At 42.6% G+C, this 19,615-nt stretch overlaps 1 protein-coding gene across 9 annotated transcripts in view; it reads left to right on the plus strand.

Moving 5' to 3' along the window:
- Positions 1 to 19,615, plus strand: part of KLHL3 (kelch like family member 3) — a 275,134-nt gene that overhangs the window by 239,671 nt on the left and 15,848 nt on the right. For 8 of the 9 annotated variants that reach the window (XM_063642807.1, XM_055286143.2, XM_063642806.1 and 5 more), the window contains 4 exons: positions 11,970 to 12,087; positions 12,798 to 12,995; positions 14,553 to 14,654; positions 17,785 to 17,913. In XM_063642807.1, the coding sequence (XP_063498877.1) occupies positions 11,970 to 12,087; positions 12,798 to 12,995; positions 14,553 to 14,654; positions 17,785 to 17,913 (547 nt within the window). The remainder of the gene's footprint in view (positions 1 to 11,969; positions 12,088 to 12,797; positions 12,996 to 14,552; positions 14,655 to 17,784; positions 17,914 to 19,615) is intronic. The other variant, XM_063642808.1, reaches the window with a different exon arrangement.

The following is a 19,615-nucleotide window of genomic DNA, read 5'->3' on the forward strand; positions in this document are numbered from 1 at the left end:
TCATTACTTTTTTTTTTTTTGAGATGGAGTTTTGCTCTTGTTGCCCAGGCTGGAGTGCAATGGCATGATCTTGGCTCACTGCAACCTCCGATTCCTGGGTTCAAGCGATTCTCCTGCCTCAGCCTCCCAAGTAGCTGGGATTACAGGCTCCTGCCACCACACCTGGCTACGTTTTTTGTGTTTTTAGTAGAGATGGGGTTTCACCATGTTGGTCAGGCTGGTCTCGAACTCCTGGCCTCTGGTGATCCACCTTCCTCAGCCTCCCAAAGTGCTGGGATTACAGGCGTGAGCCACCGTGCCCTGCCAATTCATTACTTTTTAATTCACTCATGCAACATACTTCCATAGAGAAACCACTAATTGCCAGGCACTGGGGTAAGCACTGGATTCACGAAGGCTGATATGAACTGGTCTCTTCCCCAGGGGACTCCCAGACCGGGAGGAGGGGTAACAGTTGTGAAAGGACAATTGCAATGGAGTGAGTAAATGTCCTCATAGGGGTACAGGTAAAACACTCTGAGAGCACAGAGAGGGGTAAGGAAAGCTTTCTGCAGGAGCTGACAGGAGCTGTGTCTCCAAGGTAAAACGCAAATTGTCCGTGAGAGTGAACATCCAGAAACTGGTTCAGGTGACTGCAGGAGAAAACTGGTTTACACCCTCTGGTGACCACTTAAAATAATTTGTACTTTGCATCTTCTTCCCTGGGTCATTGTCCTGGTCATCATCACCGAAGGTATTGATGGTGATACAAGTAATATTGTTTAAATACTAATTACTGAGCAGCTTCTTTGCATTATTAGCCTAAGTATGTAATGCCCATTATCTTATTTTGTCTTTATTACAACTCCGGAGGCTTTAATGTTGGAGAAAACCGAGATTCGGTGAGATTGAGTAAGACTGAGTGACTTGCCCAGGGTTTTACAGCTCTTAAGTGGCAGTGTGAGGACTTTTTATTTTTTTATTTATTTTTATTTTTTATTTTTATCATACTTTAGGGTTTTTAGGGTACATGTGCACAATGTGCAGGTTTGTTACATATGTATCCATGTGCCATGTTGATTTCCTGCACCCATTAACTCGTCATTTAGCATTAGATGTATCTCCTAATGCTGTCCCTCCCCCCTCCCCCCACCCCACAACAGTCCCCGGAGTGTGATGTTCCCCTTCCTGTGTCCATGAGTTCTCATTGTTCAATTCCCACCTATGAGTGAGAACATGCGGTGTTTGGTTTTTTGTCCTTGCGATAGTTTACTGAGAATGATGTTTTCCAGTTTCATCCATGTCCCTACAAAGGACACGAACTCATCATTTTTTATGGCTGCATAGTATTCCATGGTGTATATGTGCCACATTTTCTTAATCCAGTCTATCATTGTTGGACATTTGGGTTGGTTCCAACTCTTTGCTATTGTGAATAGTGCCGCAATAAACATACGTGTGCATGTGTCTTTATAGAAGCATGATTTATAGTCCTTTGGGTATATACCCAGTAATGGGATGGCTGGGTCAAATGGTATTTCTAGTTCAAGATCCCTGAGGAATCGCCACACTGACTTCCACAATGGTTGAACTAGTTTACAGTCCCACCAACAGTGTAAAAGTGTTCCTATTTCTCCACATCCTCTCCAGCACCTGTTGTTTCTTGCTTTTTTAATGATGGCCATTCTAACTGGTGTGAGATGGTATCTCACTGTGGTTTTGATTTGCATTTCTCTGATGGCCAGTGATGATGAGCATTTCTTCATGTGTTTTTTGGCTGCATAAATGTCTTCTTTTGAGAAGTGTCTGTTCATGTCCTCTGCCCACTTTTTGATGGGGTTGTTTGTTTTTTTTCTTGTAAATTTGTTTGAGTTCATTGTAGATTCTGGATATTAGCCCTTTGTCAGATGAGTAGGTTGCAAAAATTTTCTCCCATTCTGTAGGTTGCCTGTTCACTCTGATGGTAGTTTCTTTTGCTGTGCAGAAGCTCTTTAGTTTAATGAGATCCCATTTGTCGATTTTGGCTTTTGTTGCCGTTGCTTTTGGTGTTTTAGACATGAAGTCCTTGCCCCAGTGTGAGGACTTGAATCCAGGTCTGGCTGACACAAAGCCTGGGCTTTTAATCACTACATGATACTAATACCCACAATAATGATAACAGCAGATATCAATTACTGAGCACTTATCATGTCCAAGCCACTGGGCTAAGTGACTTATATTTGTTATCTCTTAGGATTTTCGTAACTGTAATTATCCCCGTTTCGCAGATGAGGAAGTTGGACCTTGGGTTATGTCACCCACTTATTATGCATTAGTTATCTATTTCTGCATTACAAATTACCCTCTGATGGCTTAACACAATAAACATCTATCATCTCACAGTTTCTGTGGGCAGGAATCCTGGAGTGGCTTAGCTGGGTCCTTTTGGCCCAGGGTCTCTCATACAGTCAAGCTGTTAGTCAGGGTGCAGTTATTTCAGGCTTGTTTGGGGAGGATCTGATTCTAAGCTCACTCATGTGGTTGCTGGCAGGCCTGTTTCTTGCCATGTGGGCCTCTCCATAAGCTGCTTGAGTGTCCTCATGACATGCTGGCTTTCTTCCAGAGAGGGTGATTCTAGAGCAAGAAAATGAGAGCACACATCTAACACAGAAGCTGTAGTGTTCTTATAACCTAATGTCAAAATCCATGTCCCATCACTTCTGTCTTTTATTTGCTAGATACAAGTCACTAAGTCTAGCCCACACTGAAGGGGAGAGGTATTAAGTTCCATGTCTGAGTGTAGTAGTATCACAGAATTTGTGACCCATCTTTAAAGCACAATTAGTAAATGGCTGAGTTGAGGTTTAAGCCTAGGATGACTGGCCCGAGGCCCTGCGCTCTGAACTGTTTTATTATATTGCTTCCAAATGTCACAAAAGCATTATAGCCGAATGCTCCGTTGAAAGAAACCTGATTCCTGCCCTTTGGGGACTTTTAATTTTAAGAAGTCTCTCTGAGAAAGTAAGATAGACATATATGAACAACCAAATAAGTAGAGAAAGAAGAAAAATCAGGAGATAATTGGACTAGTTGGAGAAGCAGGCATAGGAATTCCAAGGGCAGGCTGGTTTGGGCTTTCATAAATTCAGTCCAGATAGGCTTTCTGGCAGAGCAAACTTTGAAAAACAACATGGTGGAGAGAGACCTGCACTATATTCAGTAATTCTCAGCAGTAACTCTGTTTGCCAGCCAAGTCCTTTCCCTGAGAGGAACAGGACTCTGCCTTGAGATAGCTGCAGAGGCTAATAAAGGTGTTTTTCCTGAGCCATATATGCACAGAGCATACTGACACATCCCAGCCGGAACAGCTAACAGCATCATCTTGGCTCCCACACATTCACCGCCCAGCACTTTTCCTGAGGCTGGGTTGCCATGGACAACCCGATTCTGTCTCCCAGCCACTCAGAAGTCTCCTACGTTACCCTGTTCCACAGATGGCAGCAAGGAAATGAGGTTTCAGGAAGATGCAAATGAACCTTTTGGAAATGTACTGAACCTGGCACTTTTCACTGTCATTCCAGTTCAGTTGGCATCTCTATTCAGCTCTTTAAAAATGCTGCTGAAACGCCATTTGGGCTGGAAGTGGGTGGCTTGCTCCTGAGTTGGGCTGTCCTGCTTTCAGTAGATGGTGTTGGAAGAAGCTGTTGATAGGGTGGATGGGATGACCTCTCATTTGGCCCAGGCCCCTGGATGGGCACTGCCCCCATCCACCTTGGTCCACACCCTGACAAGCACCCTGGGGTCCTGAAAAAGCCCCATAATCACCCCTAGAATTAGTGGTACTTACCCTCCCTCACAGGTTCATAGTATCCTTTTCTACCTTTCATTGGGAATCTGTTTTTTAGCACCTGCCTTAGAAGCTAATAATGACACTAGTGTTAATCAGATAACATTTAGTGTTTACTATTTATCAAGCATTGTACTAAGTGCTTCATATCATTTAAGCCTCCTGACACCCATATGGGAAGCATCCTATTATCCTGATATTACAAGTTATGAAAATGAGGCTTAGCAAGGTTAAATGTCTTGCTCATAGCCACACAGCTATACAGCGACTGGGCTGATACTATATTTGGGCCCAGATGTGTCTGATTCCAAAGCCCATTTTTTCCACTCCTCTTCTCTCCCCCTGGGCCTTGCCCTCATATTACCTGGTTCTTAGACCCCCATTTTCTTTGCACCTTGCTATCAGTACTTGCCTAGAGCAACTGTTGCTCAGGAACCTGCTTGGACAAGTCTTCTGGCTCGACCTCGACATGCTCCATCGGATGAATTGTTGGTGTTAGCCCTGCGGCCCCACGCACCAGGGTAAGAGAGACTCTCGCTTCCTGCCCTGGCCCGAGGGACCGACTGGCTGGGCCTGCCTTCTGCCCAGCTCACCGGTCACAGAAGAGAGTTTGGACATGCATTCTACTCTTGCCCGATGAAAAAAGTGTGCAGAGCCCAGATTGTTCCTCTCACCTGAGTAGAAATTTGAATGACCTATGTAGTTCTGAGGCCAGGGCTAGGGTCTTGATCTACACATAGGCTGGAAATCTCTACTCCCTTCATGGATTGTCCCTTTCCCTGGCTAGTCCCTGGCACCTAATGGCTCTCAGACACAGGGTGGTTGTGATTTCAGTGAGGAGGGACCAACGTGCCTCCAATCCCACAGTCACGCTGGTGGAATCAGAATCATCTATGTAAACGAGAGCATTATATATTTATTTTAAAAAATGTTATGCTGGGAGTAAAATTTCCTTCGTAAGGAATCAGGTAGTCTTTTGTATGGGCTCACTGATCTTCCCAAAATAAATGGCTATTTGACTTTCAAAATGACAGTATTTTCCTTGGGAGGTATCTAGTAACCGTCCCTGCTACAGTGGAGTTCAGCTCACTCATATTCTGTCAACCAGAGAACCTCCATTCACCAGAACTTCTGCAGCCTTCAACACAGTGACAGTTGAGACTTGGGATCAGAACCCTGAGGCACCCTGCCAAACTCCTAAGTATGCTGCAGTTCACGAGAGTGATTAAATTATGTTCAGTCTAGCATAATTGTTCACCTAGAGCCAGTTCTTTAGTTTGTGATTCGTACGTGACTGATAGTTCTTACTCAGGGTTACCTTGAAAGATAAATGTTAAAAATAATGATCATTAAATAAGCTGATTTGATTGAGTAATTTCTAATAAAGGCATATTAATCTTAAGTATATTGGGGTTTAGGAGTGTTGGGGAAAGAAAGAAACATGCTTGCTGAACTCCCTGGGCCTGAGTGTTTCTGGAATATAAAATGAGGGCATATAGGAGAGAATGGTTCAAGTCTCTTCCTCTAACATCTTGTGGTCTTCTTAAGTAGCTAGAAGTTTATGATTTCAGAGATGTGATACATGTAGACTGTGGGAAATACTCATATTTGCCTAATTGGTTGCTAACATCAGGTATCCATGGAAACAACTACCATTAGCACTCATGACAGGAAATTTATTCTTTTTACTCTGCATGATCAACACAATAGTGGGTGTAGTGCTCCATGTATGATGGCTTCTTGGAATACCTACCATAAAAATTGGATTTCTTTTGACCCTACTGGGCTGTACTAATTTACATTCCCCCCAGCAGGGTGTAAGAGTTCCTCTTTCTCCACATCCTTGCCAGCAGTTATCTTTTCTCTTTTCTACAGTAGACCTTCTAATTGGAGTGAGGTGATATCTCATTGTGGTTTTCATTTGCATTTCCCAGATGAATAGTGATGTTGAGCATTTTTTTTTCATATGCTTGTTGGTCATTCATATATCTTTTTTAGAGAAATATCTATTTAGATCTTTTTGCCCATTTTTGAATCAGATTATCTGTTTTTCTGTTATTTAGTTGTTTTGAGTTCCTTATATATTCTGGGCATTAACACCTTGTCAAATGTGTGCTTTTGGCATATTCGTCGAAAATCAGTTGGCTGTAAATGTGTGGATTTATTTCTAGGTTCTCTAATTTATTCCATTGGTCTATGTGTCTGTTTTTATGCCAGTACCATGCTGTTTTAGTTACTCTAGCTTTGCTGTATATTTTGAAGTCAGGTAGCATGATGCCCCCAGCTTTGTTCCTTTTGCTCTGGATTGTTTAGCTATTCAGGATCCTTTGTGGTCCCATATGAGTTTTAGAATTTTTTTTTCCTATTTTTGTGGAGAATGTCGTTGGTAGTTTGATAGGGATTACATTAAATCTGTAGATTGCTTTAGGTAGTATGAGCATTTTAACATTATTAATTATTTCAATCCATGATCATGGGATATCTTTCCATTTATTTGTGTCCTCTTCAATTTCTTTCATCAATGTTTTATAGTTTTCATTGTAGAGCTCTTTTACCTCCATGGTTAAATTTATTCCTAGTTATTTTATTTTTTTTGTAGCTATTGTTAATGAGTTTTTTTTCTTTATTTCTTTTTCAGATAGTTCACTATTAGTGTATAGGAACACCACTAACTTTTGTATGTTGATTTTGTATCCTGCCACTTTGCCAAATTCATTTATTCATTCTAATAGTTTTTTGGTGGAGTCTTTAGGCTTTTTAATATATAAGATCATATTCTCTGCAAGCAGGTACAGTTTGACTTTCTCCTTTCAATTTGAATGTACTTCATTTCTTTCTCTTGCCTGATTGCTCTGGCTAGGACTTCCAGTACTATGTTGGATAAAAGTGGAGAAAGTGGGCATCCTTGTCTTGTTCCAATTCTTAGAGGAAAAGCTTTCAACTTTCCCCTTTCTAGTATGATGTTAGCTGTGGGTTTGTCATATATGGCCTCTATTGTGTTGAGTTACATTCCTTCTATTTCTAATTTGTTGAGAGTTTTTATTATGAAGTGATGTTGAGTTTTATCAAATGCTTTTTCTGCATCTATTGAAATGATTATGTGGTTTTTGTCTTTGATTCTGTTAATGTGATGTATCATTTTTATTGATTTGTGTTATGTTGAACCATCCTTGCATCCGTAGGATGAATCCATTTGATCACGGTAAATGATCTTTTCAATGTGCTGTTGAATTTCATTTGCTAGTATTTTGTTGTGGATTTTTGCATCTGTGTTCATCATGGATATTGGTCTATAGTTTTCTTTTTTGTCATGCCCTTGTCTAGTTTGGTATTAGAGTAGTGCTGGCTTCAAAGAATAAATTTGGAACTATTCCCTCCCTTTCAATATTTTAGAATAGTTTGAGAATAACTGGTATTAGTTCTTCTTTAAATGTTTGATATAATTCAGCAGTGAAACTATCAGGTTCTGGGCTTTTCTTTGATAGCAGACTTTTTATTAGTGATTCAATCTTGTTGCTTGTTATTGGTCTGTTTGGGTTTTCTGTTTCTTCATGATTCTATATTGGTTGGTTTTATGTGTCCAGGAAAAATTAAAAATAGAACTACCATGTGACCCTGCAATCCCGTACTGGGTATGCATCCAAAGGAAATTAAATCAGCATGTCGAAGAGATATCTATACTCTCATGTTTATTTCAGCAGTATTCACAATAGCCAAAAAACAGCATCAACCTAAGTGCCTATCAACAGATGAATGGATTTTAAAATGAAGTATATATACTATTCAACTATAAAAAGGCCGGGCACAGTGCCTCATGCTTGTAATCCCAGCACTTTGGGAGGCTGAGGCGAGTGGATCACCTTAGGTCAGGAGTTCGAGACCAGCCTGGCCAACATGGTGAAACCCCATCTTTACTAAAAATGCAAAAAATTAGCCAGGTGTGGTGGTGGGCACCTGTAATCTCAGCTACTTGGGAGGCTGAGGCAGGAGAATTGCTTGAACCCGAGAGGTGGAGGTTGCAGTGAACCAAGATTGTGCCATCGCACTTCAGCCTTGGTGACAGAGCAAGACTCTGTCTAAAAAATTAAATAAATAAAAAGGTGAAATCCTGTCATTTGTGACAATGTGGATGAACCTGGAGGACATTATGTTAAGTGAAATAACCCAGGTATAGAAAGACAAACACCACGTGATTTCACTTATATATGAAATATAAAACAGAGAAACTAGTAGAAGTAGAGAGCAGAATAGTGGTTATCAGAGGCTGGGGAAGGGAGGAGGGAGGGGAGATTGGGCTGATCAATGGATACTATGTTACTGTTAGATAGGAGGAATACCTTCTGGAGTTCTATTACACGTAGGGTGACTATAGTTAACAACAATGTATTGTATATTTCAAAATAGCTAAGAAGAGAGGATTTTGAATGTTCTCACCACAAAGAAATAATAAGTGTTTGAGATGGTAGGTATGCTGATTACCCTGATTTGATCATCACCCAATGTATGCATGTATCCAAACATCACACTGTACCCCAAAAATATGTGTACCTGTTATGTGCCAACTAAAAATAAAACAAAAAAATTGAGTTTCCTATGCCTATGAGAGAAGCATATGTATACCTGCTCCTCCTGCTGCCTTGAGCTACCTCTGAAACTGATGGTCCTATCCCACAAAACCTCATAATTCCTTTTCCCAGATAGTTGTACAAGTTTTGTATGCTTAAAGTTATCTCTTACCAGTGGTTTTATGAGCTCAAAGCCAAGTTTGTTTTGAAAACCTTATCTTGTATTCTATTTTTTTTTTTTTTTTGAGACAGGGTCTCACTCTGTTGCCCAGACTGGAGTGCAGTGGCGTTGCAATCACAACTCACTGCAGCCTCAAATTCCTGGGCTCAGGTGATTCTGCCACCTCAGCCTTCCAAGTAGCTGGGACTACAGGCATGCACCACCACACCCAGCTAGTTTTTTTTGTGTTTTTTGTAGAGACAGGGTTTCACCATGTTGCCCAGGCTGGTCTTGAGCTTCTGGACTCAAGAGATCCACCTGCCTCTGCCACCTAAAGTACTGGGATTACAGGCGTGAGCCACTGCACCTAGCTGTCGTGTATCATTTTTGTATTTCTACTCAGGCTTTACTTTAACATTAAAAAATTAGCATTTCTGTAATACTATTTCTGTGAAAATTCTCAGAGATGAGTGGTAGATTTTCTCCAATATGAATGTACCCTCTACTTCCCTGGTGGGAGATAGTTTCTGGGGCATGGTGAGGGTTCCTGAAAACTTTGCCTTTTTTTTTTTTTTAAATTTACAAAAGAAGCTGAATAGCTTATGCCAAGTATAAGCAAACTTTCTTTTGGTGGTCAAGTCAAAAGATGGGAAAAGCTCTCACTTTCTCTTTTTATTTTGCTTGCTTTTTCCTCACTGTCTCCAGAATTTTAATCTGGTGTTCCAACATATTTTAACTAAAGAAAATGATGTTCTAGTTTAGTTTCTTTTTTCATTTTTAAAAACTCTGTATTGTTTGTTTAACTCCTTGCATGTGCTATTTACTTTTTATTCATGTATTCTTTATTCCAAATAAACACTTGAGCCCTCACTTTTACCTGGCAACATAAGTATATGGAGTTATCTTGGTGACCGAGGCAGATACATTTTCTGCCCGGGCAGGGCTCACTGTCTTGAGGTGCAAAAGACAAGTCACCGATGGTCCAGCATAATGCAGAACACACAGGGCAGGTGAAATCTCAGAGGACGGATGTGTAGTTCTGACTTGGAGGCCAGGGAAGTCCATTTGTAGGAAATAACATGTAAACTGAGACCTGAAAGATAAGAAGGTGTTAAGGCAGAGTGCTCAGAGATGGGAAGAAGGTTTCGAGTCAGGGAACAGCATGTGGGAGGGTGTGGGGTGCCTGAAGTCCTTGCAGAAAGAAAACTTAAAACTGCATTTATTCTCACTCAGCTTCAGAAATCAGATTTCAAAGAAAATCCTTGCAGTATTTTCCTTCAGTTTAGCTTTACCAACTCAAAACCAGAAAGACAATGCAAGTTCTGGGCATATTTACGAACACGTCATTCTGCCCTTGAAGAGTAGGTTAGGCATTGTCTGGAGTTTGCCAAGGGGCTGTGTTCATTAACATCCCCCTTGAACTGTTCATGGATGCCTGTCTAAGCAAAGAATTACAGATGGGAAGTAATGTAGAATTCATCTTTACTCTGAAAAAGGCTACTCTTGACACAGGGCAGTGTCAAGTTTCTGTCTGGAAGCAGCAGCAGCAGCAGCTCAAGGCTGGGTTTTGTGTCCTGGGTTGCTTTGGAATGCTTTAGAAGTCAGAACTGATTTCTGAATTTTTGAACACTGGTCACCCACTTTTGGTGACAGCCAGCTATGGACTAAGTCTGCTGACCAGTGACCACCCACATGGCAGTGGGTGAGCTTTTTCTGGAACATTGGGGAATAAATGATTGATCTATAGTAATGGTGGTGAGCTCTGGTTTTACCTCCCATATGGTGGGAAGTGTTCACTTGAGGGATGTGCCCTTGCGAGTTCACACAGATTTTGATGGGCACTTCTCTCCCCAAAAATACATCATGGGGAAGTAAAAAGCACTATGATAATTCATAATGGCAAAAGTTGTTCATGGCATATCATCAGGAAATCCATACAGAGCGTGGATTAAAAAGGTGGTTCTCAAAGTATGAACCCTAGAGTGGCAGCAGCAGCAGCACCTGGGAACTTGTTAGAAAGGCAGTCTCTGGGCTCCACTCCAGATCCTCTGAATCACACTCTGGGGATAGGGCCCGGCAGCTTGTGTTTTCACAAGTCCTCTAGGTGATTCTGATGTATGCTCAAGTTTGAGAACCACTGGGTAAATAAGACAAGCTACAGGTAATGATCAAATGAATTTGCTGGTTGTGACTTCCACCCTTTCTTCCACTCAAGAAAGCATATTGGAATGCCACTGAGAGTGACATCATTGTGGGGACAGCTATGAATTTGCACACATTTATTAAAATATGTAAACTATAGGTAACTGGTACTTTAATTTTTATTTATTAATAACATGTGACCAAAGTCACAGCAGTGATACCACAGTTGAGTACTGCAGTTCTATTAACCTAACCAGAGCAGTAGTTTTCATTGTGTTTGACCATGCCCTTGCAATACAAAATGCATTTAAATTGCTATCCAGAAGACACATGTAAGTGTGTATAACCAAAACAACTATTTCATGAAATAATATTCTTATTATCATATTTTCTGTGCTTTTAAATATATATATGCTGGTCGTAATCCATTAAATTGATTTCATGACCTACTAATGGAAAGTGACCTGTGTTTTGACAAACATAGATGCAGCAATCTGTGTTTGCTTGGATCCTGTCTCTAGAGCAGGAGTTGGGGGGGTGGCTGGCCTCACCGTCTGTCAGGTAGACTTGGGTTTCAGTCTCTGCCTACACTCTTAGCTGTGTGACCTTGGGCCACTTACATGTGTTCTCTGAGCTTTACTTTCTTATCTGTCAATGTGGATGATGATATCTACCTCACAGGTGTGGTGACAAGTAAATGACAACACATTTCACATGGTGCCTAGCAGTGGTAGCTACTACCTTACTTGTGGAAATAGGACTGCTAGCACTAGTTTTCAGAACATCATCAGTTTAATAGCTTTTGTTATAAACACCTCACAGGAGTTTTTCACAATTTTTTTCTATACTGCAGTGTGTAAGTGCACCCTACATTCTAGGCATTCAGAAATACTTTTCAATAATACTTTAAAAAATACATCCAAATTCTGCACTCTTTTTCAAAGTATATTCAAGTTTGTTTTGATATAAGATTTAGCACCCCCCATTCCCAATCTTGAGGGCACTGAGATTACAGATGATGCCCTACGTGGCTTCACATACCCACAAGATAGCCCCGAGTGGGGCATTTGGGAAACAGAACTTATGATTGTGTTTCTACGGGAAGATGCTTGTTAGACTTTTCTTGAATACTCATACCTGTTGGTGACCAGGAGCAACATCCCCATGTATGTAGCTCTGTAAACTGGCATCTCAGGTCATCCACACACCCTGGGCGATAAGCCATGTGGAAGTGCCAGGGATACCATAAATCCAGATTTTGGGGTGACCCCGCTAATGTCCACTTGTCTCTCTGGAGGTCATGATTGTGGTTGGCGGCCAGGCACCCAAGGCAATCCGAAGTGTGGAGTGCTATGATTTCGAGGAGGACCGGTGGGATCAGATTGCTGAGCTTCCCTCCAGAAGATGCAGAGCAGGTGAGCAGCCTCCCAGTTCTGCAAGCTGTTTTTCCCCTGCTGGTCCCCACTCTGTGCCAGAAGTCGTGAGCTACTCCTTGTTTCCTCAAGCATCTGTGCATTTCAGGCTCCCATTCTTTTCCTTCCTGCACAGTTTTTTTTTTTTTTTTTTTGGTTGTTGTTGTTTTAAGACAGAGTCTTTCTCTGTCACCCAGGTTGGAGTGCAGTGTCATGATCTCAGCTCACTGTAACCTCCACCTCCTGGGTTCAAGTGATTCTCTCACCTCAGCCTTCCAAGTAGCTGGGATTACAGGCATGCACCACCATGCCCGGCTAATTTTTGCATTTTTAGTAGAGACAGGTTTCACCATTTTGGCCAGGCTGGTCTTGAACTCCTGACCTCAGGTGATCCACCCGCCTTGGCTTCCCAAAGTACTGGAATTACAGGCGTGAGCTACCACGCCCGGCCACTTGCACAGTTTTTGGCTCTTTTGTGGTCATTTCTTATGAGCTTGGGGAGTTAAAGCTGATTCAAATACTTACTTGAATCAGACAAAATTAGAAAAGCAAGTAGGAAAGAAATCCAGTGAATCCCATAATGACTGCCAAATACCTGAAGTATCTTCGGTGGTGACTTTTCCTGTGTCTGTCTTGCTCCTCCATTGTCATTCATCAACATGAGCAGTCATGCACCTGACCTGACCTTGATGTCTCGGTTTCCTGTGCCTCAGGTGTGGTGTTCATGGCTGGCCACGTGTATGCCGTGGGAGGGTTTAATGGCTCACTGCGGGTGCGGACAGTGGATGTGTATGACGGCGTGAAGGACCAGTGGACGTCCATTGCCAGCATGCAGGAGCGCCGGAGCACACTGGGCGCAGCGGTGCTCAATGACTTGCTCTACGCAGTGGGAGGCTTTGATGGCAGTACTGGTAGGTTCAGGGTGTGTTCCCAACGCCTGCTAGCCTGGGACACATTCTCCATGCAACCCTGTTTTATTCAGCCAGTTCTGGACCAACTTTCTGTCCATTTGTAGCTACTGCCCCAGGGACATACCCACTCTTCTTCCTCGTCCAGCTTTTGGGGGAAGAGCCAGGCCTTCTTCCAGACAGGATATGTAACTGCCCATGTACTAGGCTTTCTAGGACTCAGAAGAGTCCCTTTCCTACTTTCCAGTGTCTGGGAACCTATTTACTCAGAAGATGAGACTTAGAAGGAGTGCATGCTTAGCTAGGGGGTGCCCCAGGCCTCCAGTTTGAACCCTTTGCTAGACAGATGAGGGAGCTGAGTTCAGCACTTGGAAGAGACCTGGCTCAGGTCATGCAGTGGGCCAGGCTGCCCATTTTTTCTGTTGTCCTTTCTACTACCCTACTGAAGCTTTGCCAGGCTTTTTCACCATAGGTGAGCCTCCTTGCCTCTGGACTCTATCTAGCTTCAAAATTTCAACCCAAAACCACTAGTTGACAGAAACTCAGAGAGGTGATCTCATCTCTGCTCATACTGCCAGGTAGATGTCTCCGCAGACAGTAGCTCTATTAAACTAATATGATATTCTGTGGCCCCCAGGGAGGTAAAAAGCAGTATTTTTTACTTTGCTGAATTTTTATTTATGTCTTCACAATTTGGGGACCTTTCTCAGCCTTCTCTTTGCCTCACTCATATAATTCCAGGATCTTTAGCCCCTCTGGAGGCTGCCTTTAGTGAGTGGAACAAAGAGAACGAAAGGGTAGTGGTGCATTGTTTCTTTTGGGAATTACTTTTCGCTATAAGTAGAGAACCTGATTAAACTCTGCCTTAAAACATGAGGGATTTTGCTTTACTCATGAAACAAGAAGCCTAGAGGTTAGCAGTTGCTGAGTTGATCCAGTAACTCATGGACATTGAGGCCACATTCTTTAAGATTCTCTTGGCCTTTTTCTCATGATCATGAGATGGCTATTATACCTCCAGCCAACACATTTGTGTTCCAGGTAGCAAGAATCAAAAAGGGGAATGGTATCTATATCAGAAAAGCAAAGGCTGTTTCTGAAATCCCCATAGACTTCTGCTTAGGTCTCATTGACTTGGTCACCTCTAGCTGCGAGGAAGTCTTGGAAAGCAAGTGTTTAGCTTTCCACTGCTAAGATAGAGGAAGCTGGGGGAAAGGGGACTGGAATAGGTGTTCAGTGAGGCTACCTCAGGTGACTACTTGGAATCAAAGTATCCCACTCTGCGGTTTTTATGACCTACGTTTGCCATGCATTTCAGACACATCCCTTGTCCTTTCACAGTCCACTCTGTGAGTCAAGTCTTAATAGTCCCCTCAGGTAGACACTGCAGATGTGTTTCAGGGAGTTGCCACAGGCCGCATGGTGATGCAGAGGTGGCACTGAGCCATACATTTAGGTTTCCAGCCCCTGCATTTGGACTCCTCCCCCATCCTCACTGCTTCTCACACAGCAGGGTGAGGCCTGGTGCCATGGAAGTCTCATGAGTCTCTTGTCTCCCAGGCCTAGCATCGGTGGAAGCCTACAGCTACAAGACCAACGAGTGGTTCTTTGTGGCCCCGATGAACACGCGGCGGAGCAGTGTGGGTGTGGGCGTTGTGGAGGGTAAGGAGGCGGCAGTGGCCAGTGACCAGGCCTACCCGGCCCACGGGCCTTGTCCTGGGTCCAGCATCATGCTTGGTGCTTCCTCTACCGTGTTTTTTTCCTGAGATCACTCCTCTGGGTTAGGTACTATTATCCTGATTTAGCGGATGAGGAAAGTTGAGACTCAGAGAGGTGGTGGAGCTCCTGGCCCAAGGCTGCTAAGTGTTGGAGCTGGGCTGGGGGAGTAGCAGGAGCCTAGAGGGGAAATGCCGGCCTGTGGTTTGGCCCCGTGTCAATAGCTCTGCTAGAAGTTGGGGACGGGAAGGGAGTAGGGAATCCATAGTCAACATATAACGCGGGAGGATAATGTAGTGGAGTGAGAGTTAAATGTGCTTAATTAATTTTGTCCTCATATTCATATGTTGAACATTAATAGAACTGTGAGTGAGGTAGGTACCTCTTCTTGGGTCTGATGACTCTCTGCAGGGCAGGCTGGTGATCGAGTCCAGTTCTAGTCAGGAAAGCTGTGTAGGGTAAGGTAGGAGGGAGTGGTAATGTCTACGGCCTCGTCAGATGGTACACTTTTGTTTGTAAAAAAGAACTCTCATTTCTAGTCTCTTGTTTTGTTTGCAAAACCCTTGTGAAAGGGATAGGCAGGACTCAGATTTTCTCCATCCTCCAGATGTCCCACATTCCGATGACAGTAAATAACACAGCCTGTCCTTGAACCGAGGTCTTCTGACTCTTAAGCCGGTATTTGTTCCACTGTGCTATGCTCCTTCAGAATGCTGACAAATGCCAGTAGGTAGGAGTTCTGTAAATATGTGTGAATTCAGTGTACCAAAGCATAGAATATTACTTGAACTAAAATGTTGTCATTTGCAGGACAACACTGATTCATCAACCTGTAGTAATGTGGGAATTTAGATGGAATATCTGTTCATTCAGACATGTGTGCAGACATTCCATCTCTCATGTACACACTCAAAAATACACATGCAAACACAAATGTGCCCTGGGGTGAGTGTAACATCCAGTGAGTTAGACATTAATAGAAAGATTCTTTTCTCGCACTGTATTTCTCAGTCTGCACTGGTATTGTGTAATTTAAGTTTTCATTTAAAGGTGTACTATTCTAACATACTAAATAAGTCATCTTTGTGAGGGCAAGGATTTTGTCCTCCTACCAAGGTAAATTGTATCTTGCAATTTCATTCTCTTGGTGGAAGAGAAATTGATTTGTCTGCCAAGTGTAAGTGCTTTGTCTAGCCACCTTCTCATTTCTTCTCTTGTTCCTTAGCCAGGAATATCAAACAATAGAGTAGGGGTTAAAAATAGCAAATCCCTGTTAATAGACTCAAGGAGGAACCTTGAGTGCATATTTTTTCATCTGATGCAGATGGAATGGTTGATGGGGGTTAGAGGAGGTGCCATAATGGTGGTAATTTAAAATACTCCCCTTGACAAAGGCTTTTGTGAGCATGTTCTGTATGTGGAAGAAGTGCTGTCTTGTAGCACGCCCTGTTGACGTGGAAGACAGGCTGGGAATTTGTTTCTTCTGCCCCTCCTGAATCTGAAGCTCTTTCAGCTGTGGACACCCTGGGGCAGCAGAGTTCAATTTACAGCTGTTGTGAGAATGTTGAGGGAGGAACTTAAGTGGACTCTGTCTGCTTCACCGTGGCCTTGAAGAGACAGCTCGCCACACTGTCTGGCTTCCTCTCCTGCCTCTCATCATCTCATTACCATGGCGATACAGTTTGAATGACACTGAAAAAGAAATGGAGGAAATCACAATAATTTGCTACTGGCTGCCTCGAAGAATACCTATTTAGGAAAAGACTATGTGGATCGGAGTGTAGACAGAAGCTCCCAAGAGAGCGGAGAGTGTGCTATCGAGATTTTGCATCTGAACCAGCACACACCATACAAGTAGCCTGGACCCTGGAAGAGCTGCTTAGTCAGGTTTTTAAAAAATTTTGACTTTGGTGAGTGCAGAACTGAGGAGGATGTGTTTCTTTCTTTTAGATGGGTCAATTGAGAGGACCCTGGGGTAGGAAACAAAGCCAGGCTCGATGATGATAGAAGAAAAACATTTTTACATTTGACAATACAGCAGTAGTTCTGGTAGCAGAGTATATAGGTTTGAGCCTGACAAACTTTCTAACTTAAAATAATTGCAGATTTTCACATACTAGTAGTATTCTTGGTGTCTGTCCATCAAGAAAGCACATATGACCAAAAAATCTACTGAGTAAGTAATCCTGTTAAATAGATTTGCATTTGTTGATATTTATTTAGTCTACAGCTAGTGTGACTCCTCCCCCTGTTCCCACAGAAGATACCATCCCATTGCATTTTAAGACTAAATTTTAAACCCAAAATGTTTGAATTTCTGCTTTGGGATAGCTCAGATGCCAAATTTTTCCTCCTGTGTCCAACCTCACTCTCAGCCCTCAGCCCCCAGTCCCAGGCAGAAATGATGCTCTTGGGTAGCAGCTTAATGGTATTTTAATTTAAAAGTAGATGGCAGCACCTCAGGGCTCTCGTGCATGGCTCAAGAGATCACAGGGTAGTCTGCAGAAAAATTCCAGCCACCCTGGCCCACAATGTACAGAGAACCCTCCATTCACACACTCTGCCTGCCAGGGTTGTGGAAGGGGTAGAGACAATGGCTAAGACAGGTTTTGGGTTCTCATTGAATAATATTTTTCCATATTTACTTCATCTGCTATGTCAAGCCTTTCGCCAGAAAGGTGGTCTGCCTGCCTATAGCTGGGGGCCTTCTAGCTTTCCATCTGTCTGGTGCTGGTGTCTTGTTCTAGAGAAAATTTAACCTAATTCATCAGCAAGATTATATTGAGCCCCAGTGGTGCCAGGCCATAGCTTTGTGCTGGGTATTTGGGGGTACTTATTTAGAAAGAGGTTCAGTGTTTGCTTCTAAGGAGCTCATGGCTTAAGAGCAAGTAGAATGTGTGAAGAAATGTGAAGGATGCTTTGCTTGGTTGAGGAGTAAGTTGGTGGTCCCCTGGAGAAAGAGGGAACAGAATTCTGAGGTAAGGGTGCCCCAGTTGGTTGCAGACAGGGTTTCAGCTGAGCTCTGGTTTCATGCCAGTATCCCTGGCACCACACTCAGCCACTTTGTCTGTTGCAGGGAAGCTGTATGCTGTTGGGGGTTATGATGGAGCTTCCCGCCAGTGTCTGAGCACTGTGGAGCAGTACAACCCAGCGACCAATGAATGGATATACGTGGCAGACATGAGCACCCGCCGCAGTGGTGCAGGTATGGGAGAACCTCAGGGTGCTGGCTGTGTCTGATTTGCTCACAAGTGGGTCTTTAAATTTTTTTTGTTTTATTTTAGATTCAGAGGGTACATGTGCAGGTTTGTTACATGGATATATTGCATAATGGTCTGGTTTGGGCTTCTAGTGTACCCATCACCCAAATAGTGACCATTGTACCCAATGGGTAACTTTTCAACCTTCACCCTCCTCCCAGCCTTATCCCTTTTGGAATCCCCAGTGTCTGTTGTTCTCATCTTTATGTCCATGTATACCTGTTATTTAGCCTGTACATATAAGTTATAACATGCAGTATTTGATTTTCTGTTTCTGGGTTATCTCAGGATTATGGCCTCCAGCTCCATCCATGTTGCTGCAAAGGACATGATTTCACTCTTTTTTTGGCTACATAAGATTCTGTGGTATATACATACTATATTTTCTTTGATCAGCCATTGATGGATACTTAGATTGATTATATGACTTTGCTGTAGTCAGTAGTGCTGCTTTAAACATAACAACTGTACATGTCTTTTTAATATAATGATTTCTTTTCCTTTGCATAGGTACCCAGTAGTGGGATTGCTGGGTCAAATGGTAGTTATATTTTGAGTTCTTTGAGAAATCCCCATACTGTTTTTCCACAGTGGTTGTATTAATTTATATTTCCACAACAGTGTATAAGCATACCCTTTTCTCTGCAACCATGCTAAAGTCTTTTTTTTTTTTTTTTTTTTTTGAGATGGAGTCTTGCTTTGTTGCCGAGGCTAGAGTGCAGTGGCACCATCTCAGCTCAGCTCACTGCAAGCTCCGCCTCCCAGGTTCACACCATTCTCCTGCCTCAGCCTCCCGAGTAGCTGGGACTATAGGCACCCACCACCATGCCCGGCTAATTTTTGTATTTGTAGTAGAGATGGGGTTTCACCGTGTTAGCCAGGATGGTCTTAGTCTCCTGACCTCATGATCCACCTGCCTCAGCCTCCCAAAGTGCTGGGATTGCAGGCGTGAGCCACTGCACCCGGCCTTTTTTGACTTTTTAATAATAGCCATCTGACAAGTGTAAGATGATATCTCATTGTGGTTTTAATCTTCATTTTTCTGATGATTATGATGTTAAGCATTTTTTCATATGATTATTGGCCACTGGCATGCCTTATTTTGAGAAATGTCTGTATGTATATCCTTTGCCTGCTTTTTAATGGGGTTGTTTTTTCCTCGTTGAGTTGTTGGAGTTCCTTGTATATTCTGGACATTAGTCCTTTGTTGGGGGGCATAATTTGCAAATATTTTCTCCCATTCTGTAGGTTGACTGTTTGTTGATTATTTCTTATGTTGTGCAGAAGCTTTTTTTTGTTGTTTAATTAAGTCCCATTTGTCTATTTTTCTTTTTGTTGCACTTTCCGTTTGGCATCTTAGTCATAAATTCTTTGCCTAGGCCAATGCCCAGAGGAGTTTTTCCTAGGTTTTCTTCTAGGACTTTTATAGTTTCAGGTCTTATATTTAAGTCTTTAATCCATCTTCAGTTAATTTTTGTATATGGTAAGAGATAGAGGTCTAGTTTCATTCTTCTGTATGTGGCTAGCCACATACAGCACCATTTATTGAACAGAGAGTCTTTTCCTCATTGTTTTATTTTTGTCAACTTTTTTGAAGATCAGCTTGTTATAAGTATGTGGCTTTGTTTCTGGGTTCTCTATTCTGTT

The sequence above is a fragment of the Symphalangus syndactylus genome, chromosome 7 (genome assembly GCF_028878055.3).
Source record: "Symphalangus syndactylus isolate Jambi chromosome 7, NHGRI_mSymSyn1-v2.1_pri, whole genome shotgun sequence".
NCBI lineage: Eukaryota > Metazoa > Chordata > Mammalia > Primates > Hylobatidae > Symphalangus > Symphalangus syndactylus.